Here is a 25,797-nt window from a genome sequence, read left to right on the forward strand (position 1 = left end):
TATAAGTGGAATTATATAGCATTTGTTCTTTTGTGACTAGCTTATTTCACTCAGCAAAATCTCAAGATGATGATAAGTATCTATCAATGGATAAATGGATAAAGAGAATGTGGTACAAATTCACAATGGAATAGTATTCAGCCATAAAAATAATGCAATGCTGTCATTTGCAGCAACATGGATGAGACTGGAGGTTATTATGTTAGTGAAATAAGCCAGGTACAGAAAGACAAGTATCACATGTTCTCACTCATATGTGAGAGCTAAAAAAAAAAAAAAAAAAGTGTATTTCATGAAGGTAATAAATAGAATGGTGGTTACCAGAAGCCAAGAAGGGAAAGGGGACGAGCAGGATGAAGAGAAGTTGGTTAAAGGGTACCAAAATATATACAGATGGAATGAGTTCTAGTATTTGATATTACAGTAGGGAAATTATAGTTAACAATAATAATTTATTGCATATTTCAAAATTGCTAGAAGAGAAGAATTGTAATGTCCCCAACACAAATAAAAGATAAATGTTTGAGGTGATGAATATCCCAATTATCCTGATTTAATCATTACACATTGTATGCTTGTATCAAAATATTACATATACCCTTAAAATATGTAGAACTCCGATAATTTTCTACTCATGAATTAATAATCACTCAGTTTGGCTGAGGAGACATGCCAGTGATTTCCTGTAAAATATTTAACACTAAAGCAGCATAACCTTACAAGGTGTCCTCCAATGTAAATTAGCTGCTAAATATATCTCTAGGTAACTGAAAGAACTTGACCTATACATGGAGATATTTCATCAAATCAGTTATATTTTTGCAAGTATCTGCCAAAATAAGATTTTATTTTTAACTTAATATTGATGATTGTTTTTCCTTTTTGGCAATAGATATTAGAATCAATTAATCTTTAGAAACCTCTAAGTAGTTAACCTATAGTAAGGCACAGTCTTTCCATTGCATTTAAGATGGCATAAAAACCTGGATTCAATCCTTCTAAATAATCATTAGAAATTTGAGATATAGGTTAAGAAGTAGGGTGATTAAAATATACACACGGCCGGGCGCGGTGGCTCATGCCTATAATCCCAGCACTTTGGGAGGCCGAGGCGGGTGGATCACGAGGCCAAGAGATCGAGACCATCCTGGTCAACACGGTGAAACCCCGTCTCTACTAAAAATACAAAAAATTAGCTGGGCATGGTGGCGCGCGCCTGTAGTCCCAGCTACTTGGAAGGCTGAGGCGGGAGAATTGCCTGAACCCAGGAGGCGGAGGTTGCGGTGAGCCGAGATCGCGCCATTGCACTCCAGCCTGGGTAACGAGCGAAACTCCGTCTCAAAAAAAAAAAAAAAAAAAAAAAAAAAAAAATATATATATATATATATATATATACACACACACACGCACACATACACAAAATTTCTTACATGCCAGACACTGAGGTGATAGGATGTGTGACCACTAGATTCTATCCTGGAGTTAGGACTTTGGAAACACCTTTTAAGTCATATGATATTCGATCTTATACCTGAAAAATGAATGAGAGCTTTTCAGATGAAGTGAAGGGAACAGGTTGTTCTAGACAGTTTGTTTTTCTAAAGACAGTTTTTAAAAAGTACATGGATATGTGTAGATGGGTATGCATAAATTGTGATAAGAATTCAATATCTCTTCATCTTCCCCTCCTTTCCCTTTCAAAACAATTTAGCCAAAATGCCATTAAGCGGGCCCAAGCACGGTCAGTGTCCATGTCAGTAGAATGGGGAGGCATCGTGACCAAGAGCAAAATGTTAGAGTCTGAGTGGGGTATAGAGGATGGTCCAGATAGTGGCCCAGTTCAGTGTCTGAGCCCAAGCAGGAGAACTTTCACAAAGGCAGGGCTGCCAGGAACAGACGGCTGTTTGGGATCAGAACCCAGGTGGCTTGAAGAGGACTTCTTCAAGGGATGGCAGCCAAGAATAGAGAAACAGAGGCCAAGTGGGATGAGGAGACTGAACCCTGTGGTGTTGGATTGGAATTAGAGATATTGGTGTGAGTAAGGGTTTTCAATACAAATGGATGTATAAAAAGGTAAGATAGATTTAGGAAAAATGTAGGTATAAACACATGTGTATATGTGTGTATATAGTCTAGGTTTATGTGTGTGTGTGTGTGTGCACGTATATATATATATAGATATATATAGATGTATGTATTTATGCATACACATACACACGTAAACACAAATATTCCCTAACTCTATTGAGAAGATAGGTAGTAACAACTTAAAAGCAATGAGCATATCTAGTGTATAGATCATGTTTTCTGATGACCATTTTTCCCTAAAATTAACTGTAGTTTCTTGGACTTGAGCAGAGGAAATACAAAATGAGTCTGGGCTATTTTCTGGTGCCAGAAAGCAAAGAACTATGCAAGAAATTTGGGAGCCTGTCAGAAGGACACAGGAGGCAACCTGCAGGGGATCACGTTGCCTAAATCTGAGATACTTTAAATATCAAAGTAAATAATGATAGTAACTTTCTGAATAAAAACAGAAGTTCATAAATATATCCTGATATAAATAAGATATTGAAAGTTTCATGAGGAACCATATATTTACAGTCTCAAATGACTTCCCCACAAAACACTTATTAATTATGAAGGATGAATTTACAGTTGAGAAGTCTGGCAAACACTGCCTTAATTGAATGATCAAAGTTGACATCAGAAATAATGTGACAATTTGAAATCATGTGCCAACTGTTAAGAAGCAAAAGCAAGGGAAACAAAGCATCACTTCTATAATACTCCATCCAAAGATGCACAACATGGATGAAAAACAAACCCTAATTAAGAACATGCTACAAAATAAGTCTGCCCAATAATCTTAAAAACTGCTGATGTCATGGAAATCAAGGAAAGACTGGGGAACTCTTCCAGACTGAAGAAGACTAAAAAGACATCTAAATGCAACACATGGGTGGTACTTCCAGATGGCACAATGAGCTTCTCTGAAAAATCTGCTCCTTCTTAAAAGCAGTGAAGAACCTGGAAAAAATTGTCAAAATCATATCTTTTGGAACTCTTGAAATTAACCAAAGACCTGCAATAGCCCAAAAAGTGTTTATTCAAGAAAAACAGCTAAATCTTGGTAAGAATAGTGAGCTTTATGGCATTTTAACTTGCCCTAGTTTCATCTTCCATTGCCCAGCTCTGCAGAAGCCTTAAAAAGCAGCAGCACTACAAACATAGTAGCTATGAGGACCATCATCCTAGCAGCCACTAGGAGGGGCAGAACTGGTTTGGAGCTTATTAATAAAGCCCTATCCACACAGAATTATCACTATCTGACCTGTGACTGAGCGTCATGGAAAAGCCCCATTCACAGGAATTATTATTTGACATGATTCAGAGTTCACTCAGTGGGAAAAGTCTTGTTTCCAGAGTATTTGTTCAGAACGTTAAGTGGCAATTAATTAACATAGCAGCTTCTCGAAGGAGGAAAAACACAGAACGATAGCTTGAGATGGAGGATATGGATTTGAGAAGCACAATATAAGAAGAAAAATAATATAGAATGCTTGTTGTGGATTGCATTGTGTCCTCCAAAAACATATGTTTAAATTAGTCCCTGGTACCTGTGAATGTGACCTTATTTGAAAATAGGGTATTTGCAGATGTAATCAAATTAAAATGGGATCACTGGCTTAGAGTAGACCTTAAATCCAGTTACTGGTGTCCTTATAAGAAGAGGGAAATTTGGACATAGACACACAGAAGAGACACACACAGAGAAGTAAGAAGACTACGTGACAACAGAGGTAGAGATTGGAGTGATGCAGCTGCCAGCCAGGGAACACCGAGGATTGCTGTCAATCACGAGATGCTAGGAAGAAGCAATGATTCTTTTTTAGAAACATGACAGAAAACGGTCCTGCCAACACCTTGAGTTCAAATTGCTAACCTCCAGAGCTGTGAAAGAATCAATTTCTATTATTTTAAGCAGAATTAAAGACAGTGTGTGGCAATTTGTTAGAGCAGCCATAGGAAACTAACAGAAGTGGTGATGCCAAGTATGGCAAACAAGAAGCTGGACAAAAACTGAAAAGGAAGATATGGAGAAAGAGTTGTCTATAAGGGCCTTTATAAAGCTCCAAGATATTCCTGAGAATCTAGGAAGTTACATGATCGTGTAAGGCTGTATACTTCCCAGGAAAGATCTCAGAAGGCTCTAAGTTCTTACCTCTGAGTGACACTGAGGCCCTGCAAAAGCACTAAGTGAAGTCCAAGGCAGAATTGTAAACTGAGAATTGTAGGTCTGCTCCAACACCAAGCAGTGCCCTTCCGCAAAGGAATGAAAATGTATTGACCTAATCATTAAAAAAATATATATATTTCATTAGCTGACCACTAAGCTAACTGAACAGGGTTAGAAGTTAGCTCAGTGGCCACATATGCAGGAGAATATAGACTTCTTAGAATCAACCAAGGAAAGTAACTGAACTAACAGCAGCAACAACAAACTGTGGTGTGGCTGTCACAAAAGAGATGGACAGAGCTGCCACATCATATTATAGAAAACATCTAGTTTTCAACAAAAAGTTATGAGTCACACAAAGAAATAGAAAAGCAGTCACAGAAAAGAAGCTTAAATAGCAAGAGGAAAAACAACTCAAGATGTAAAAGGGATCCTTAATAAAATGAACAGCTGACTTCTATCAGAAACTATGAAGTTCAGGAGGCAGTAAAATGACATAAGCAAAGTGTTAAAAGGAAGAAACTCTCAACCAAAAATTCTACATCTAGACAAATTATTTCTTAAAAATAGAAGAAGAAATTAGGGCTTTCTCAGGTAAACAAAGTCAGATGATTTGTCACCAGCAGATATACCCTACAAAAGAAAACCTTAAAGGGAGTCCATGATAATATGAAAGCACAATAGCCAATAACAAACCCACAGAAAGAAATAGAGCACTGGTAAATGTAACTATAAAAGACAGTATAAATTTAGTTTTTCCTTGTAACTCTTTTCTTCTCTTACCTAATTTAAAAGGTAACTGCACGCCAGGCAAAGTGGTTAATGCCTGTGATCCCAGCTCTTTGGGAAGCCAAGGTGAGAGGATCGCTTGAGGCCAGGAGTTTGAACTAGGCTGTGCAACATACTGAGACTCCATCTCTACAAAAATAAAAATATCATCTGGGTGTGGTGGCATGCATCTAGAATCCCAGCTACTTTAAAGGCTGAGGTGAGAGGATCACTTGAGCTCAGAAGTTTGAGATTACAATTAGCTATGATTGTGCCACTACACTCCAGCCTGGGTAACAGAGTCAGATCCTGTCTCTTAAAAAAATTGCATGAAGCAGTAATTATAAAATTGTTATGGTGCAGAGAGATAATCTGATTAACAGGAATAGCACAAAGGAGGAGGAAAAGAATATAGCTACATTGAAGCAAAAGTTTGCAAACTATTAAAATTAAGTTGATCTTCATCCTAATTATATAGTTTTTAAGTTATTAATTGTAATCCTCAGGGTAATCTCTTGAAAAATAACTTTACAAAAGGAAAAGAGACAATACAATAATTATAATGTTAATTTTAAAAATATTTGCCTGCTAAAAAATAAAACAGTAACAAAGAACAAAAGAAAAAAAAAGACGTAAGACGTGGAACACAAATAGAAAACAGTTAATGTAAATCCTCTCTTATCAGTAATTATATTAAACACAGCTGTATGAAACATTTTGATCAGAAGGCAGAGATTGAACAATGGATTTATTTTTAAAATGGTCAAAATATGAGCGGCCTATGAGACACAATTTAGATTCAAAGGCTTAAGTGGTTGAAAGCTAAAGAATGTAAAGGCCCATGCCAAGCATAAAGGCAGTCACAAGACAAATAATATCACACAAAATAGACTTTAAACAAGACCCCTCACTAAAGATAAAGAAGGACATTTTATAATGATAAAAGGGCTCATCTTTCTGGAAATATAATAAACGTACAAGCACCTGACAACAGAGCCCCAAAAATACATGAAACAAAACCTGGCAGAATTGAAGGGAGAAATAGATAACCTAATAATAACAGAGACTTAGATAGCCCGCTTAAATAATGAAGTTTAAAAAATAAAAAAAAATAAATTTCAAAACTGAAAAAATGTTTATAGATAAGAATATAAAGAAAATATTTTTATACAGTTGTACAATGTGTTTATGTTTCAATCTTATTACATGAGTCAAAAAGTTTGAAAAATTTAAAAGTTTTTAAAGTAAAAAAGTTACAGTAAGCTAAGGTTAGTTTATTACTGAAGGTAAAATTTTTAAAAATAATTTGAGTGTAGCCTAAGTGTATAGCGTTTATAAAGTGTCCCAGGTCTTCACATTCACTCACCGCTTCCTCACTGACTCACCCAGAGCAACTGCCAGTCCTTTAAAAAGCTCCATTCATGGTAAGTGCCCTATGCAGTAAAGTATATCATTTTTAATCTTTTATACTGTAATTGTACCTTTTCTATGTTTAGATCTGTTTAGATACACAGATATTTACCGTTGTGTTAAAACTGCCTACAGTATTCACTGCTGTAACATGCTGTACAGGTTTGTAGCCTAGGGGTGTAATAGGCTATACCATCTAGGTTTTGTAAATACATGCTAAGATGTTGACACAAAATTGCCTAAAAACACATTTTTCAGAATGTATCCCTATTGTAAAGCAATACATGGCTATGCATACACACACACATAACAGTTCAGCTCAGTTATAGATAAGGCTGTTTTTCAAATTACAAAAGAAAGCATCATATATTCTACTCAAATTGTTACCTTCTCTACTGAGAGATCATGTGAAGAGAAAAGGTAAAACACCAAGACACATTAACTGAGATATACTCTGAAAGTCAGGTTGGGGAATGTGGACAAGCCATTTACTGTACTTACCTGATTTTTAATTTCACTTGTAAAATGATATTTAGCATTAATTCCTTTGAATGTTGTTAATTCTAATTTTTCTGTAATTTTATTTAAATGTAACTGTTTAGAAACATACTTAGTATATGAGGCAAATTACCTATTGTTTTATTATCTTAGTGTTATACTACCAAATATATATTTTTATATTTAGAAAATGAATTTATGGATTGAGCTGCTTTTTTAGTATTATTTTATAATTGTCACTTACTAATTGTAAGTCTATTTTCTGTTGTATACATTGTACACTCAAGACCATTAAAATAATTCTGTGAAAATAAAGGGCAAGCTTCTTTCTGTTTTTATTCCTCCCTGTTACTAAGCTTGTTTCTCTGCCTCTCTCCATGCACCAACACCGACACTCTTAAAGTCTCAGCATACTAATAAAAGTGGGTTATCTTCTAGGGACCTTGATTCCACTAGACAGTGATTTTTATTATGTCTTAATTATTTTTCAGAGGAGTGCTTCATTTAGATTACTTTTTAATACCCCCCAGTTATAATAGGATGATAGATTTTTTTTTAAATTTGTCACTTATTTCTTATACTATTATTTCTTGGGGAAAGCTGTTTACCATGCCTTTGCCCAGGTAAATGCATGTAAAATTATAATCATTCCAAAATGAGCATGTAATGTTATTGTACACATTCTTATCAAGAGAAAAAGAAAATGGCTTGGTATTCAAGTTTTCCCATGGGTTCAAAAATGCACAAGAACCTAGCACTTTGGAAGAAACCCAGCTTCCTTTTGCTTTGATGCAATCAGAAGATTGCAAATCAATAGTTAGTATTAACGTTTTAATTGAGAATTCACATCACCATAATTCAAAATGAGGATGAGCATCTTGATGTTTAGGAGAGGGCTATTTGGTTGGGGAGGTCATTACACCAGAGAGCACAAACATTGGAAGGGGAAAGTGTAAATTGTTTCTTTCCTTGGGCAAGGACATACAGTAAACACTTGAATTGGTGGTCAACTATAATTTGTTTCCAGAGCCAGCAATTCTGGCAACACTACACTTTGGATTTATAGCAAAGCACACAAGTAGTAGTGACTTTGAAAGCAAAGATAAAAGAACCAAGGGAAAAGTTACAGTTCTTAAAGGTCTGTGTCTCATGAGAGGAACTTAAGGACCTTCCCTCAATCTAAAAGCAGCATACATTCTTGCTGCTTATTCCCAGCATACCCTCAGCTTTTCCTAATTACTCCTGGAGGAAGCAATGATATTTGAGTCTGGGTTATCAACAATCTTTTTTTTTTTTTAATTTTATTTTTTGCTGGGGATTTCAAACCAATATACCCCCAGCCTGAACAACATAGATTTCCTTTCCGTTCTGGTAGAAATTATTTTTTAATGTAAATTATATTGTCTTCTATTCATTTCCAATGTCTTGAAAAGTTCAATCACTTCTCCATATCCTCCAGAATAAACATAAGAAAATATCTCTCCCCAGCACTACCTGGTCCCTCAATATCACCATCCTAAGGCACTTCCACTTCCTTCATCTTCAGGGAAGGAGTGGGTAGTTCTGATTTAGCTCCTCAGTGGAGTAGACTGAATTTAGAGGAAGGGGAATTTCTGCAGAAATCGTCAGTTACACAAGTAAGTTCCTCTTGGTTCCCTCTTTCATCAAAAGTGAAAAACTGTTCACAAGAGTGCCGTGTCCCATTTCCTTATGCATCACTAGAGCCAGGAGGGGACTCCGCCAGCAAGGCACCCTCTGCTCTGTCCCGAAGACCACAGTCCCCGACCTTCACCCCATTGTTTGTGCAATGTGCAGAACTGGAGCCCAAAGCTGCGGGCTCAGCATCACTCTCCAGGCCCTGCGGGCCCATAGGCCCCTTCCTTGGCTGGGAAGAGGGGCTCTTGTGAAAGCAGAGCTTGAAAAGACCCAGCACTGTCATGGTCAAGATCACCAACACTACTACTGCTATGCTCACAAGTATGAAGACCACAGTGGAGGAGGAGTCGAAAGCCTGAGGAGTGGCAGAGGAAATCGTAGAATTAAACTCGGAAATCACGCTCCCTGATGGGGTGATGGTGGCCGTTGACTCGGCCTGAAGGGACACTTGACGAGCAGACATCGTGCTCTGTGTGCCCCACTGAAGAATCTCAGAAATAGATGTTACTGAATTGTCTTGTTCAGGGACAAGAGGTATCTCTCTCGGCTTCTCGTCGACACTGGTTGACCACGTTCTCTCCGGCACGGGGCTGGTTGCAGTGGCCGGCGGGTGCCTGGTGGGCACCCTGGTCCCCTCAAGGGTCGGCTGTCCTTCCCCACTGGTCACACACGAGCGCCCATCCTTCCCCAGCTCGAAGCCAGTAGCACATTCGCAGGCAAAGTCTCCCAAGTCGTCTAGGCAGTTAGAGAGCTCTGCACATTTGCCAGCACGGAGGTACCTCCCGGCACAGGGGCAGAGCACATCGCCCGAGGGGAGTTTGTCCCAGCGAGCCCCGATTTCGTCCGCGATGCAAGTAACTGAGACGGGGAGCTGTCCTGGGCAGAGCGCACTCACCGCGGTCCCGGGGGGACTGAAGTCCAGAGCCGCACTGTGTAGCTGGAAGGGCGCGCGATAGCTCAAGTTAGAGGCGGCCCCGGGTCGAGGCGCAGGACACAGGACCTCATACTGGTACTTGCACAGGTAGCCGTTGGCGCGCTGGTGGCATCGCATCTCCTTCCAGCCCGCGGGCTCGACCCCACCGGTGGCCTGGAGTACCGCGCATTTCCGCGCGGTGCAGGAGCGGTGGGGCTCCTCCACCCACTGCAGCGTGTCGTTTTCGAACCCGCCGGCGTCGGAGGACAGCCAGGAGAAACCCCGCAAAGGCTCGTTTTCCATGGTGCAGTGGGAACGCCCGCGCTCCAGCGCGACCCAGACCAGCAGGTCTTTGGAGCCCCCTCCCGGCCCTGGGCCTGCCCGCAGGAGCGCGAGCACCGCGCGCAGCTCCGCGCCCCCACGCACGGTGCTGAGCGCCCCGCCGCGCAGGACGCAGGCCTCCTCGGCCGCCTGCCGCTTCATGGTAGCGTGGTGCAGGCTGTAGCAGGCCCCCGAGGCCGAGCAGCCAGCACGGTCGGCAGTGGGGTGTTCGCCGCCGCCCGGCCCGGGCCAGAGCGCCTGCCAGAGGAGGCACAGGGCGAACGTCGGCCTCATTCTCGGAGGCCCCGCAGGCAAAGCTGCTCCCAACTTGGATCTGTCCCGCTCGAGGATGCGGAGCTGCCTCTGGAGCGCGGTCACCGCCCTCTACAGCTGGCTTCCCCAACCGCGTTTCCCCTCCCTTCCCCTCCGCCCTCGCTCCCGAAGGACCCCCCAACTGCCAAGAATCCCCCCGCGGCAGGCCCAGCGGCCAACAGCTTCCCTTAGGCCGCGACAGGAAATGTGTGCGGAGCGCTGCCAGGCCCTGTGCAGCCCTGATTTATTCTGGGGTCAGGAACACAGCTGGCGCCGGGGCACAGGGGACGCAGTCGACTAGAAGGTCAAACACCCTGCTTGGAGCAAGAGGAGAAAGTCGCCACTGGGATGAAGTGTGTGGTTTTCTCCGTTCAGGGAGTTTCATCAAGACCGCAGAACCCATAACACGTAGGCGAACATCCGCAGGAAGGCCTGGAGAAAGAAACTGGCTATGATTATAAGACCACGCCCGCCTATTGTGTTTCTGTCCGGAGCTGTGGAGTTAGCGTCAGAATAATTCGTAGACGGCTCCAGCCTACAGGGACGCCTACGCTGGTGGGGGGAAAAAATCTTGTGAAACAACTTAGCATCTCCTTTTGCCACCAGAGGCAGCACTGCCTAACCGCCTATCTCTATACGGGTCTCTGCTTCTCTGTTATGTCAAGAGATTTCAGGCATGCTAACTGCTAAATAATTTGCAGTTGTTTGGATATTTTAAATAGGAAATTCTGTTTCTTCCTTCAGCAGTTGCCTTAGAAGTTTATTTTTCACTTCCACTTGTTTCTCTTTCAAATGGACCCTATTGATTCATTGAAGGAAGGAAATGTGTTTCAGGCCTAAATGAAAAATAATGGCCATACGTCTTAACTGTTAGGTTGTTAGCTTTCCTTGCCGCTATGTTGGTTCATAAATTCTTCAAGCTTATAGGTTACACATAAGTGAGTTCGTGGCCTTATAAATATCTGAGAACAACTGCCCTATGTGTGATTTTAGCCTTGAACTATTTTAGTATCATTTTCTCCTATGACTGAGTGGCAATATTTATAATAGTAAGTTGTAAACGTCCTCTTAAAGGAAAATTAGAGTTCAACATCCTTAAGAAATTAAAATGTTTATTCCATTATAATGAATATTGTATACTGTCGGAAAAAAATCCGGTAATTTGAAAGATGAGTGAGCCAATTTCTTCAAAATTCGAGTGGGTGTTTTGTTTTAAGATAAACATTTCAACTCAATGGGGAGTGGGAAGGCATTAAAGATTAATAAAGAAAAGTTAAAAACTGTACTGTTATGAAAGGATTTCTTGTTAGCAACTTAAGACAATTCTGTATCAGTTTAGGAAACATATCATCTATCTTGGCTCATAGTGGCCAAATATGTTGCAATCAAAAATACATAAAGAGTTTCAGCTAAGCTCTCTTAGAAATGTCTGATGCTTTTTAAACTATCTTTATTCACATTGAAAGTTGCCATTCCATGAAGAATGCATATGAACTCACTTTGTTATACTGCATTCAGGATGATGAGGGGTGGGAGGGAAGATTTCAGGATCACATCTGTATGCTTCCATCTTATTTTTACCATAACTCTCATGCTTCTTTCCTCCTAGCAATTCCATGTATCTTAACAAACAACAGTAAACCCATGAGTCATCATCATACTTACCTTGCTTTTGCTGAGTGTAAAATTTTGCCCTAGGATTTCTCTCCTGCCCTATTTCCTGATTTAAAGAACATTCCTTAGTCCTTCTCTTCAGATGTCTGAGAATCACCTTAAACATGGCTTTGCCTTTAAATTAGGTAACTTAATGTCTTATGAGAAAGAAACTTGAAAATCCAGAAATCGAATTGAATGGATTTTAAAAAATACTTAGTCACTTGGGCCAGCTTTCAGTAGACCATTGCATTCTTATGACTGTGTTTGTAAATATGTCCATGTAGCATGGTATTTTTAATAAAGCCTTTTTCAAACTTAAGTAGTCAATAGAAATCTCGTAGATATCTTTGAAAATCATCTGGGATGAGACGAGGTGTCTACAGTAAGAAAGAAAGAATGGCTGAAAAGCTATGGTAAATACATGATCCCACTCCCTGACACTCTACCTAGGGAAGTGGGATTATGGCAGAGAACACATGTATATCAGAGTACTGACCATAACCATGACCATATCATGGAATGACACAAGAGTTAGGAAAAATTAGCTTAAAGTAGGACATAGTTTTGTAATTATTTTGAAATATACAGTCTATCTGAACAAATTAGAAATGGAGGGAAGTTTCTATTTTTAAATAACATTCATTAAGATTATAATACAGAACCATTTTACCCCCACTGGACTCCAAATGCCTAAAAATCTTATAATACCAAATGTGAATCCCTTGGCTCTTTTATGTGTTACAGATTGGAGTGACCATTTTGGAAAATTTTGACATTTTTTCACTAAAATGGAATATTTGCAAATTCTATACTCTAGTACTTAAATGATAAGGTATAAAATTAAGAGAAATTTTTGCACACGTGCAACAGAAGATATGTAAAAATGTTTATAATGACACTATTCATATTAACAAAACCCAGAATCAATCCAAATGTCCAAAAACAGTATATAAACTGTAGCATATTCACTAAGTTACTATTATATAAGGAGTCAAAATGAGTATAGTTGCAAGTAACAATATGAATTAATTTTAGCAACACAATGCTAACAGACAGAAATTTCAAAAATTATACAGATCCTGACATTTTTATACAATTAAAAGAACAGTACTAGATACATGTTTGTGTATTATTTGGAAAAATAGTTACAATAAAATGAGATTTAAAAAAATAATAAACATAAGAATGTCAAGGAGTGAGACCATGTATTTACCATGTGGCTTTTTCGCACTACCCAAATAATGGAATTTTTATTCCATTATTAAAAATAAATAATTAGTAATGAACAAATAAATAAAAATGGGTATATCTGGATAAAAAGTGAATGACATGAAGCAGGAATTATAATTAATTCTGAGTGGCTGAGTTTCAAAATGAAAAATAAAAATAAAATCTAAATGTTAATTACATTTAAAATATATCTTCAGTGTATTTTTCTTTAATCTCATGTTCTTTCGCAGCATTTCTAAATGTAATCCAATTGTTTATGTGAAATAAACATTTCCCTATGGTTCTAAACTTTTCAGACAATCTGTTTATTATTAGTAAGAATCATGTGTGATATTTACTTGTTCATTCATTTATACAACACAACTCAAGGAATTAGAATATATAAGAAAAGTAAGATTAGCCCAACATTTTAAATTTAATTATCAATTTAAAATATTTGAAACAAAGATGGAGAAAGATAAATATTCGCTAACCAAATACCAATATTCATTTATAAAGTTGATCCTCATTCAATAAATTCTGTCATTGTTGAAGGAAAACACCTTCTGGATCTTAGTATATTTCTGAGCTCAGTTAAGATACTTAAAAATACTTTAGAGGAAACTGAAAAGGAGACAACATTTCATTAGGAGAACGTGGCATCCAGAAGGTAATCTACAGAGACTAAGAATTATGAAGATCCATAGCCTTTTAGAACTGGTTTCCACTTTAGCAAAATCATCTTTTTAAAATATGTTTTTAACTGAGAGCATTTTAAATTCTATGTCTGAGTTTCTATGACTTCGTTGACTCTTAATAGATCATATAGTTTCATCTCCTAATAAATTCATACACACATGAATAGCAAAATTCATACACACACTTCTTTTAGGTGACATTGTACTTAACACATCTGCAAACATTTATGTCAAATCAGTTATTTTATAAATATATATTTCACAATTATAAGTACTCTACTGACTTAGTTAATACTTATCAAACATCCCTGGGAGGGTATGAGGTGCCCTGTAGCTAGAATCCCAGAGGTCTGCGGGTGACGGTGGGCTGTACCTTCATTCACCCCTTCCCTGGGAGCCACTCGGGGAACAGCTAGTGAACAACATAATAAAATTGTAACAAGAAATAACTTAAAGAAAACATTAAACTTTCAGCTTTTATTCAAAGTGCTCTCTGAACAGTCTTTTGCTGACCAAATTCCATGTATCTTGGAAGTGATATAAGAATCTATTCTCTGGTGGACATTACAGAATTACTATGCTCACCCAATGCCAAGTTCGTCATCAAGAAATAATGGAGAAATGACTTTGCAAACAAAAAGCTCACTATAATCCAAATTCCTAACAAGTTCAAAAGTATAAATACTATTTACCCACTATTCAGATTTTTTTTTTTTTTTTCAGAATTGCTTCCAATGCCAATTTGCAAGTTACACTTAAAAATCAATCTCAACATCTGGGGACAAGATGGCCAACTGTATACAGCCAGGAAGTACCACTCCCACCGAGAGAGACTACAATTTTAAGTAAACCAACATAATTGGAATTAGCTCTAGAGAGAAAGTGCTGAGAGTGGGTGGAGATCAGACACTGAGTCTGAAGGAGGAAGCTGGGAGCCCTGCATGGGGTACCTGAATGCTAGGACTAGTTCCTGCCCCAAACGGCTCCTGGGGAAGGGGCAAATAAAGGGACTATGGGTCAGCCCACTGTCTGCAGACCTCTGGGATCCTAGCTAAAGAGTACCTCATGTCCCCTCATGGATGTTTGAGCTAGCAGAGGAATCTGCCCTGAGAGTAGGCAGAGATGGGGCTTCAGCCAGTGTGGAGCCAGGAGCCTTTATAGCAGAGTAGCTCTGGCGAAGAGTAGTAACAGGTTTCTAACCTTCGGGGCTCCTTATATATCTCCCCAGTTGACCACTGGTCCAGGAGAAGGTGAGGCTGGCTTTTCCACAGGACTGGGGCATATTGGTTTTGTAGTCCCTACTGCCTTCCAGTCCCTCCCAGGGCCCCCGCCTAGCTGCCCTGAAGAAGCGTGTGCACAATGCAGGCTCCTCTGCCCAGCCTGGGTGTTTTGCTCCACCTGAGTACATTCCTCATGGCCTGGGAGCATTTCAGATACCCTAGTGCACCCAGAACCCAAGCCTAAGGGTCCAGAGGATGGAGCCCTGAGCCAGTCCTGGCTCCCCAGGGCTACTGCACATAGTTCAGCAGTGCTGAACTAAGATCATTGGCCAGCATTCAAGTAGAGGAGAAGCCTACATTCTGAGTGCTAAGAAGGGTAAGATGTATGGGTTCTTGGACTGGCAAAGGAGCAAGGCATACCTCCCTTTGCAGGGACAGTCTGAAAAGGGTGTGGCCTATCTCTCTGCCATGGCCTCTGCTAGAGGAATCCCTGTGACTCAGAGAATGTAACAAAAGAAATGTGGGCATGGCATCAGTCATCAGAGGGAGCTCCCTAAGACCTAGGAAAAAGACCTGGTAGTGGAGACACCTTTCTCCCAGCACACCCTGCACTGCAGACCACTGATGCAAATGTAAAGAAATACAAAGGAGCTGCACACACACCTAAGTGCCTGTTTATCAACCATTACTCTTAAGCACTATCTATCTCCTGGATCACAGTCCAAACTACAATACCGAAAATATTTTGCTAACATACCACCCACTGAAACCAAGGGCAAGAATTCAGACACAAATAAAGACCCTGTACAGAGACTTAGCCCTCTAAAAACATACATAAATGACTATACTCAACTTACACCATAGCTAAAGTAACACCACCCCTCCCAGATGAGAAAGAATCAGCACAAGAACTTCAGCAATTAAAAAAGCCAGAGTGTCCCCTTACCTCCAAAGAAGTCCACTAGTCCCCGGCAATGGTTTTTAAACCAGTCTGAAATGACTGAAATGACAGACATAGAATTCAGAATCTGGATGGCAAAAAGCTAATTGAGATTCAGAAGAAAGCTGAAACCCAATCCAAGGAATCTAAGCAACCCAGTAAAACAATTCAAGAGCCGAAAGACAAAATAGCCATTTTAGGAAAGAAACAAACTGAACTTTTGTAGCTGAAAACTTCACTACAAGGATTTCATAATACAATTGGAACTATTAGCAGAATAGAACAAGCTGGGGAAAGAATCTCAGAGCTTGAAGACTGGTTTTTTGAATCAAACAAAAATAAAGAAAAACATTGAAAAAAATAAGAAAACCTCTGATTACGGGATTACGTAAAGATACAAAATCTATGACACACTGCATTTCTGAAAGAGAAGGAGAGAGAATAAGCAACTTGAAAAAGGTATTTCAAGATATAGTCCATGAAAATTACCCTAATCTCACTAGAGAGGTTTACATACAAATTCACAAAGTACCCACACCCCCATATGGATACTATACAAGATGACGATCCTCAAGGCACAAGGTAATCAGATTCACAGTCAACGAAAAAAAATCTTAGAGGCAGCGCTAGAAAGGAGGGTCAAGTCACATATTGGGGAACCTCATAAAACTAGCAGTGGACTCTCTCAGGAGAAACCTTATAAGCAAGAAGAGATTGGGGGCAAATTTTTAGCATCCCAAAGAAATTTCAACAAAGAATTTCATATACAATTAATCTTCATAAGCGAAGTCAAAATAAAATTGTTCTCAGACAAGCAAATGCTGGCTGAGGGAATACATTTCAACTAGGCCAGTCTTAAAAGGGGTCCTTAATGGAGTACTAAACGTGGAATTGAAATAATAGTACCTGCTACTACAAAACACACTTAACCACATAGCCCACAGACACTATAAAGCAAATACACAAGTGTACATAACACCCAGCTAATAATGTGATGACAAGATCAAAATCTCAAACACCAATACTAATCCTGATTGTAAATGGGCTAAAAGCCCCACTTAAAAGAGATATATAATGGCAAGCTGGATAAAGACAAGACCCAACTGTCTGCTGTCTTCAAGAGACCCATCTCACCTGTAATGACACTCACAGGCTCAAAGTAAAGGAGTAAAGAAAGATCTACCATACAAACAGAAAACAAGAAAGGGCAGGAGTTTCTATTCTTATATCAGATAAAACAGACTTTAAATCAATAACAAGAGGGACAAAGAAGGGCATTACATAATGTTAAAGGCTGCAACCTAACAAGAAGACTTCACTATACTAAATATATACACATTCAACATTGGAGCACCCAGATTCGTAAAAGAAGTTTCTCTTAATATATGAAAAGACTTAGCCACACATTAATAGTGGGAGATTGCAACACCCCACTGACAGCACTAAACAGATCATTGAGGCAGAAAACTCACAAAGAAACTCTGGACTTAAACTCAACACTTTATCAATTGGACTAACAGACATCTAGAGAACACCCCACCTAACTATCACAGAATATGAGATCAGAAGATGAGAACATTCTTCTGATCTGCAGATAGAATATATTCTAAGATCAATCACATGATAACTCATAAAAACAGTCTTAATAAACTCAAAAAAATGAAATCATACCAAGCACACTCTCAGATCACAATGCAATAAAAATAGAAAACAATACTAAGAAGATCTATCAAAACTATACAAATACATGGAAATTAAACAACTTGCTCCTGAATAGCCCCTGAGTGAACACTGAAATTAAGGCAGGAATAAAATACTCTGTGAAATTAATGAAAATAGGAACACAACTTACCAAAATATCTGGAATTCAGCTAAAGCAGTGTTAAGAGGAAAGTTTATAGCACTAAACACCTTCATCAAGAAGTTAAAGATATCATAAATTCACAATCTAACTTTGTACTTAAGAAAAAGAAAAAGAATAAACCAACTCTAAAGCTAGCAGAAAAGAAGAAATAACTAAAATTAGTGAACTGAACAAGGTGAGGTATAAAATTCATAAAAAGATCAATGAAACCAGGAGTTTGTTATCCAAAAGAATAAACAAAATTTACAGACCACTAACTAGATTAACAAGATAAAAAAGAAAAGATCAAAATAGGTGCAATCAAAAATGACAAAGATGACATTACAAGTGATCCCATAGAAATACAAAAGATCCTTTACTATGAACAACTCTATACTCACAAATTAGAAAATCCAGTGAAGATGAATAAATTCCTGGAAACACGTAATCTCCCAAGATTGAATCAGGAAGAGATTGAAACCCTGAATACCCCAATATTGAGCTCTGAAATTGAAATGGATATTAAAAAAACTGAACAACCTAAAGAAGTCCTGGACCAGACAGAGTCACAGACAAACTCTACCAGATATACAAAGAAGAGCTGAAGTCAATCCCACTGAACCTATTCTATAAAACTGAGGAGGAGGAGCTCCTCCCTAACTCATTCTGTGAAATCAGTGGCAGCCTGATACCAAAATCTGACAATCACAACATAAAAGGCAAACTTCAGACCAATCTGATAAACATAGTCATAAAAATTTTCAACAAAGTACTAGTAAACTGAATCTGGAAGCACATCGAAAAATTAATAAACCACCACATGTACAGAATTAAAAGCAAAAACCATACGATCTTTACCACAGATGCAGAAATAGCATTTATATATGCTAATAGTGTTCAGACTGAGAGTCAGTCAAGAACACAATCCCATTTAGAATAGCCACAAAGAAAGTAAAATACCTAGGAATACAGCTAATTGAGGAGGCAAAAGATCCCCTCAAGGAGATCCTTTACAAAACACTGCCTAAATAAATCAGAGATGACACAAATAAATGATATTCTTGATTGACTCTCAATCTGAATGTTACTGGTGTATAGAAATGCTACTGATTTTTGTACATTGATTTTATATCCTGAAACTTACTGCAGTTATTTATTAGTTTCAGGAGTTTTTTGGCTGTAGGATATAGAATCATATCCTCAGCAAAGAGAGGTAGTTTAATCTCTTCTTTTCTTATTTGCATGCTTTTTATTTCTTTCTCTTGCCTGATTGCTCTAGCTAGTACTTCTAGTATTATGTCGAATTGGAGTAGTGAGAGTGGGCATCTTAATCTTGTTTCAGTTCTCAAGGGAAATGCTTCCAGTTTTTGTGTGTTCAGTATGATGTTTCATATAGTTTGCATAAGGTTTGTCATGGATGGCTCTTATTTTGAGCTATGTTCCTTCAATGCCTATGTGTTTGTCATGAATGGCTCTTATTATTTTGAGCTATGTTCCTTCAATGCCTAGTCTATTGAAGGTTTATATCAAGAAGGGATGTTGGATTTTATTGAAAGCTTTTTCTGCATCTACTGAAATGATCATATGGTTTTTGCTTTTAATTCTGTTCATGTGGTGAATCACACTTATTGATTTACATATGTTGTACCAGCCTTGCATCCCAGCAGCCTACTTGATGGTGGTTTATTAACTTTTTGATGTGTTTCTGGATTCTGTTTTTATAATTTGAAGTCTTACATTTAAATCTTCAGTCCACCTTGAGTTAATTTTTATATATGATAAAAGGGTCTAGTTTTATTCTTTTGCACATGGCTAGCCAGATTTATGAGCACCATTTATTGAATAGGGAGTCTTTTTCCCATTGCTTATTTTCCTCAGCCTTTTCAAGGATCAGATGGTTATAGATGTGTGTCCTTATTTCTAAGTTATTTATTCTGTTCCTTTGGTGCAGTGACTGTTTTTGTACCAGTACCATGCTGTTTTGGTTACCATAGCCTTATAGTGTAGTTTGAAGTTGAACAGTGTGGTGCCTCCAACTTGTTGTTTTTGCTTAAAACTGCTTTTGCTATTTGGCCTCTTTCTTAGTTCCATATGAATTTTAGAATAGCTTTTTCAAATTCTGTGAAAAATGACATTGGTAGTTTGATAGGAATAGCATTGAATCTGTAAGTTGTTTTGGGCAATATGGACACTTTAACAATATTGATTCTTCCAATCCATCAGCATGGAATGTTTTTCCTTTCGTTTGTGTCATCTCTGATTTCTTTCAGATATGTTTTATAATGCTCTTATATATAGCTAACCAAGGAGGAGATCTTTCACCTCCTTGGTTAGCTATATTCCTAGGTATTTCACTTTTTTGGTGGCTATTCTAAATTGGTGGTGGAATGGACAAAGAAAAATGTACATATATACCACAGAATACTATACAGCCATAAAAAGGAGTGAAATCATGTTCTTGCAGCAACATGGATTGAGCTGAAGGCCATAATCCTAAGCAAATTAATGCAGGAACAGAAAACCAAATACTGCATGTTCTCACAAATGGGAGCTAAATATTGAGTGCACAAGGACACAAATATGGGAACAATAGACACTGGGGACTACTGGATTGGGGAGGGAGGGAGATAAGTGAAGTTTGAAAGACTACCTATTGGATAATATGCTCACTACCTGGGTGGTGGGATCCATACCCCCAAACTTCGGCATCATGCAATATACCCATGTAACAAATCTGCACCCCTCTGTGTCCAAAACAAAATGTCAAATTAAAAAATAATAAACTTCTCTTTCAAGCGGAAAAAGAATTAGTCTTATATAGTTAAAGTCATACAGCTACACATAATTACAGACACACAAACACACAGCTCTAGCATTTGTTTTTGTTTATTTGGCAGATGATAATGAAGGTGAAATTTCTGGGGTTAACATCATTCAGGAAAGAACCAGATGACTGCTGTATGGGGTTTGGCAAGTAAATGGGTTGCAGATGTTCTTCTTGGTTCAAGTTTCACATTTTAAAAATAGTATCAGGTCCATAGTTCATGGATTTCTTCAAGGCTTAGTCCTAGGAACCCTTCTGTTTCCACTGAATAGTCTCTCCTCCATGTAATCTCACCTCAGGCCATCCTGTGGTTTTGGATATCATGTCTTTGCCAGTGATGCCCAAACTGATATCCACAGTCCATTTTTTTTGAAGATATCTCATAGGTATCATTTGCCAAATAACTTTGCTTCTTCCCTGCCCAACTGGCTTCTCATCTTCTTTATTATTTCAGTAAATGGCACTTCTGTCCCCTGAGAGTCTTGCCTCTACCTCCCTCACCTCTTATGCTGGTCAAATTTTTTTCGCTTGTAATTGGCAGAAACCAAACTCAAACTAGCTAAATGGAAAACAGACTTGTATGATTTATACAACTGGATAAAATTCTGGGATAGTTCTGGTAGTCAAATGGAATACTGTCAAAACCACAGCAACCAGGAGATTGTAACACACTGCGATTTGTCTCAGTTTCTCTCCCTTTCTCTTCTCTCTGCATGGCTACCTCCTCTCCTGCTTCTTATGGGCTTTCTTCAAACATCCTCATACAAGACCACTGGCAGTTCTCAAGTCACAGACTTAAAACATTCTACAGAAGAAGGAGTCTTCTGCTGTGGCTCCTTAGGAAAATCCAAGGATTCTAACTGACCCAGCTTAGGTCATTTGCCAATCATTGGTACAATCACTGTAGCCAAAAACAAAGGATTAGTCAAGCTTGGGGGACACCATTTGTTCCAGAAGTATTTGTAAGGAGTATTCAATTCTGAGCCTTCCATATAGTTAGAATAGATCCAGTTTTGTGTATTGACTTTGAACATAATGTTATCATATGTCTTCTCACTGGTCTGCCTCCACCATCTTGGGACCCATCGAATCCCTTCTTCAGTCATCAGAATGATCTTAAAAATCCTTAGACTGTTTATGTCTCTCTTCTGTGTAAACACTTCAATGGTTTTCCATTGCTTCAAAAATAAAGCTCAAAATTCTTAGTGAGGAACCTACAAACACTGGTTCCTATGCCCCTGCCCGGCTGTATCTTATTTCCCTCTTGTCTCAGTTCAATGATCAGCACCCTGGCAAGTTCTTCCCAGGCAACCCAGTCTCAATTACCCACCAACCAAATATTTATCCCAGTCTCTGTGACCTCAACCTTTTCTGCATAGCAGTTACTAATCTCTGAAATTATCTTGTTAATTTATTTGTTTGATTGTTGTCTGACTCCCACTCAACGTAAGCTCCGTAAAAAAGGTAGTACTTGCCACAAAAGAGTGAATGAATGTATGAATGAATCTTCCACCATTCACTGTTGCTCATTTTACTCCAGCCAGAATGACCTCTTCTCTGTTTGTCCAAAACACCTAGCTTCCTACCCGTTTTTCTTTACCTAAAATTTCCATTGTTATATTTTTAAAATTACATTTTTTAAAATCATAAAATATAATGTGTAGATAAAAAGTACCTAAAACACTTACGTACAGTTTGCCAAACAATCATTCAGCCACCATCCAAGTCAGGAAATAAAATAAAGCCAGCTTACTGTTAACTACTTCTTTGAGATATTTCCTCCCTGCTCTGCTCAACCCCAACACAATTTCCTTTAAAGTTTCCTAGGATTAGGAGGTACAATTTCTGGTTTACCTTGACATTAAGGATGCAGTTCAGTTGATTGGTAGGAGGATCTCCTTTTGGTGGGATTGGGTTTAGACACTTGTTCCCTTCTCCCTCAGAGGTCATTAAAGCAGAAGTTCAAGATCATCAGGGTTGGCAAATGCCCAAGAGCAAAGGTAATCTCATTGTTCACTTTAGGTCCCTGTGTTCTTTCTTCCCCTTATATTTCTACCTGGGTGTGTGTGTGCATGTGTATATATACATAACACTTATACACATACATCTACATATATCCTTAGGCACACATACGCACATATACAGTTTGTATTTTGGTACTGTTTGTCATGCTCTCTGAGAGGGTTGATTTCTTAAGTTTAATTCCCTCAAAAGCAAACCCTGAGACAAGGAGTTGGGAGCAAGTAATTTATCTGGAGATGAGCCCAGAAGTCATTGGCAAGGAAAAGGGATGTGAGACAGGGAAAACAGGAGTTCTGAAGTTAATATAAGTATTACGACTGTGGACAACTAGAGCCCAGTCCTGCTTTGAGCCCTCTGAGAGCCTATGAAACCCAACTCAGCATGTTCCACTAAGGGGTGATGAAGCTGAGATATTTATTTACAAATTTCTGTCCCTCAGACAGGCGGCTACAGGTTATTAGGTCTTAGGGACTTTTAGCACCCCCTGTGCACAGGCCAAGCACACTCTGGTGTATGGAGAACTGTAGTCAGAGAGACACTAAGGGTATTTGTAGCAGTAACTGCAGTTGGTCCCAATAACTTAGGCTGCTACATTCCCACCATCCTTCAGCTTTTGGCCTCCTAGCCCTGAAGTACTATAGATTGTGTCCCCCACACAGTCCCCTGTACTTTATGCATAGCACTATCACAATGTAAGCATATAGTTATTTGTGTGATTTAACACCTGTGTTGTCTAATACCTTGCTACTCAAATGCCAGCAACATTGAAAGTAAAGAGAGCATATTAGAAATGCAGTGACTCAGCCCCACTCCAGACACACTGAACCAGAATTTGCATATTAACAGATTCTTCTTGTTATCTGTACACACATTAAACGTTTGAGAAACACTGGTTTACTAAACTGTACTTTCTTGAGGGTGGCAGTTGTGTGCGCCCTCTTCAGCATTTATCCCAGGTCCCTAATAATGTAGCTGGTATATCATTAGCACCCAGAAAATAATAGCTGATCAAACACACACATGCACACACACACATGGAGCAAATGTGTGTGCACACACAAACACAGTACATACAGTATGATAAAGTACAAGTGATTTAGAAAAATGCTATATGTTAGTAATTGAACACAGAGAATTTTGTAACTTTTTGTCAATAGATTGTTGCTTCATGAAACCAGCAGTGTTCTAGGACCACTGGCTAGTGTGTCTCCTGATAAATTGATCTGATGTACTACTTTAGGACCTGTTATTGAGAAACTCTTATTATAACAAAGTGAGCAGCATTTTATTTAAATTTTTGGATAGCTTACGATGTCCAATCCAGCTATAACTCCATGCTGTGATCTGGTCTGGGAAGATTTGCATGGTAAGTGTGCTTGCTCACCAGGGCATGCCTTAAGTCTGAAAGTGTGCCTTTTCTGTTGGTACTTACAGAATTTCCAATTCACAGAGCTGGAAGAGGGAGGGAACAAAATCACAGCTACTTAAATTCAAATCCTATTAGGCTTATCTTTGATCACTTTGTAAGTACTAGGGATAATCAGCAGTTACCTTAGCATTTACCTTGTAGAGGCGGTAGAACTCTGCAATTATTATAACCTAGGCTTAATAGCTGGCATTTTTTAAGGCCTATGTAGCTGACAAATCCACACACCCCTGCACAACAGATTCTATTTTGGCTTGTATATTCCAGATATGTGATTTATTCTTATAATTATAAGGTATTTCAAATCTGATACATTCAGAGGATTTTTGTTTGACCTTTAGATTTAGCATCAAATGTTTCTGTTTTAAAACAGCAGTGATTTAAGTAAATCTATTCAGTAAAATTGGATGCCATATATCTTTTTGGTATACTATCCCTTTGTTTTGCATGGATGTCACATAATATGATGTGATTTACCACAGTAGGAAGAAAAGGAAAGGGCTGCTTTCTAAATACACACTAGTTGCAGCATATCCAGATCTATCTATGAAAAACTGAAGTTCATTATTATTATATTTTTACTAAATTACACCTTTTTTGAATGTTCTTACTGTGGGTTTGGCTTTAGAGTTTATTAAGATTGGAATAATTTAGACCAACTTTCTTTCACTAACTCATATTTAGTATAGGAATTCATAATCTTATATGCATTTGTGAATATGTCATTGTTTAATAACCCTTCTGAGAATACTCTTTATGTGATTGGATAGGTGCTAATTGGAAATTTGACTGGGAATCCTCTCGAGCATTTTAGTTTTCCTGTTCTTCTATTTAAGAGGGTCACCCTGAGTCACAGGAGATGAAGGTGGAGAACAAAGAAGGAGTTTAGAAATACATTGTTCTTTATAATTTGGTGCCTTGAATGACTGCAGGTTCCCAGAATGATATTTAAATGTGCATTCAGGATGAGGTAGGGGAGACACAATGACTTCTTATGTGCTTTAAGTCTTCTACCCTTTGGCACCAGCACTCCTAGCCAGGAAAACTTGCTATTGTTTCCTGTGTGTTCACCTTGGTTTCCCACCTACATGTCTTGAAGTCATTAATACTTTATAATGGGTCTATATCTGTGCCCTCCAGAGCAACTAGAATATCAATGAACACATTGTTTAATATCAATAGCTATTAAATTACACTCATGTGTGTTCTGTTTCATTGCTAGAGTTTAGTAAGAACCATGATTTACCTTTTCATAATTAAAATAATTAAATATCTGCTTTATTTGACCAATTGGTTGCCTTTGGTAGCTACTGTTCTCATTTTGAGACTTTGGTCATGCTATGTGCTAGTGGTCATTTTTGTGAGGGTGAATGTTATCCTCACAATGAACCATTCACTCAGTTACATTAGACACTGCTCACAGAGTTCAGCAAACGAATGTGCTCTCCTTTCAAAGCAGTTCAATGGAAAATAGCCTCAAGGAATCAGAATAAAAGACGGAAAATTCTTTTTAGCAAATAATATGTTACAATTCATTTCGTGTTCCTATTATAAAACAAGAAGCAATCTGACTAAACAAAATCTGGAACTGAAGTAGCTTATGATTGGGTCTTTTTTTTTTTACCTTTTATTGACAGAAAGCTATTTTGGAAACACTGAGAATTTGAATAGTATTTTTGTCTGAATTAAGAAATTATTGTTTAAATGTTTAAAACAGCATTTTATTACATTTATGAATGCCTCAAACAGGTAGAGGATTTTGCAAATGAATAGGGAAACAAACAAAAGAATGTTGCATGGACCATTTATTTTCCAATAGTTGTAGCTGAGAAATGAAATTT

General features: G+C 38.4%; 1 protein-coding gene and 1 long non-coding RNA gene across 2 annotated transcripts in view; both read right to left on the reverse strand.

Annotated features, from left to right (window-relative positions):
• LOC135270394 (uncharacterized) overlaps positions 1-25,797 on the reverse strand; it is a 160,887-nt gene that overhangs the window by 84,878 nt on the left and 50,212 nt on the right. The window lies entirely within an intron of this gene.
• CLEC14A (C-type lectin domain containing 14A) lies at positions 6,366-10,172 on the reverse strand. Its single transcript, XM_012469244.3, has one exon. It carries the CDS (start codon positions 10,098-10,100, stop codon positions 8,625-8,627), a length of 1,476 nt encoding a protein of 491 aa, XP_012324667.1. The 5' UTR covers positions 10,101-10,172; the 3' UTR covers positions 6,366-8,624.

The sequence above is a fragment of the Aotus nancymaae genome, unplaced genomic scaffold (assembly GCF_030222135.1).
Source record: "Aotus nancymaae isolate 86718 unplaced genomic scaffold, 86718_ANA_hifiasm-v0.15.2.pri h1tg000062l, whole genome shotgun sequence".
NCBI lineage: Eukaryota > Metazoa > Chordata > Mammalia > Primates > Aotidae > Aotus > Aotus nancymaae.

Bases quoted from the DNA above. Each gene is read 5' to 3' on its own strand.
- CLEC14A (XM_012469244.3), bottom strand. From the start codon at position 10,100: ATGAGGCCGACGTTCGCCCTGTGCCTCCTCTGGCAGGCGCTCTGGCCC.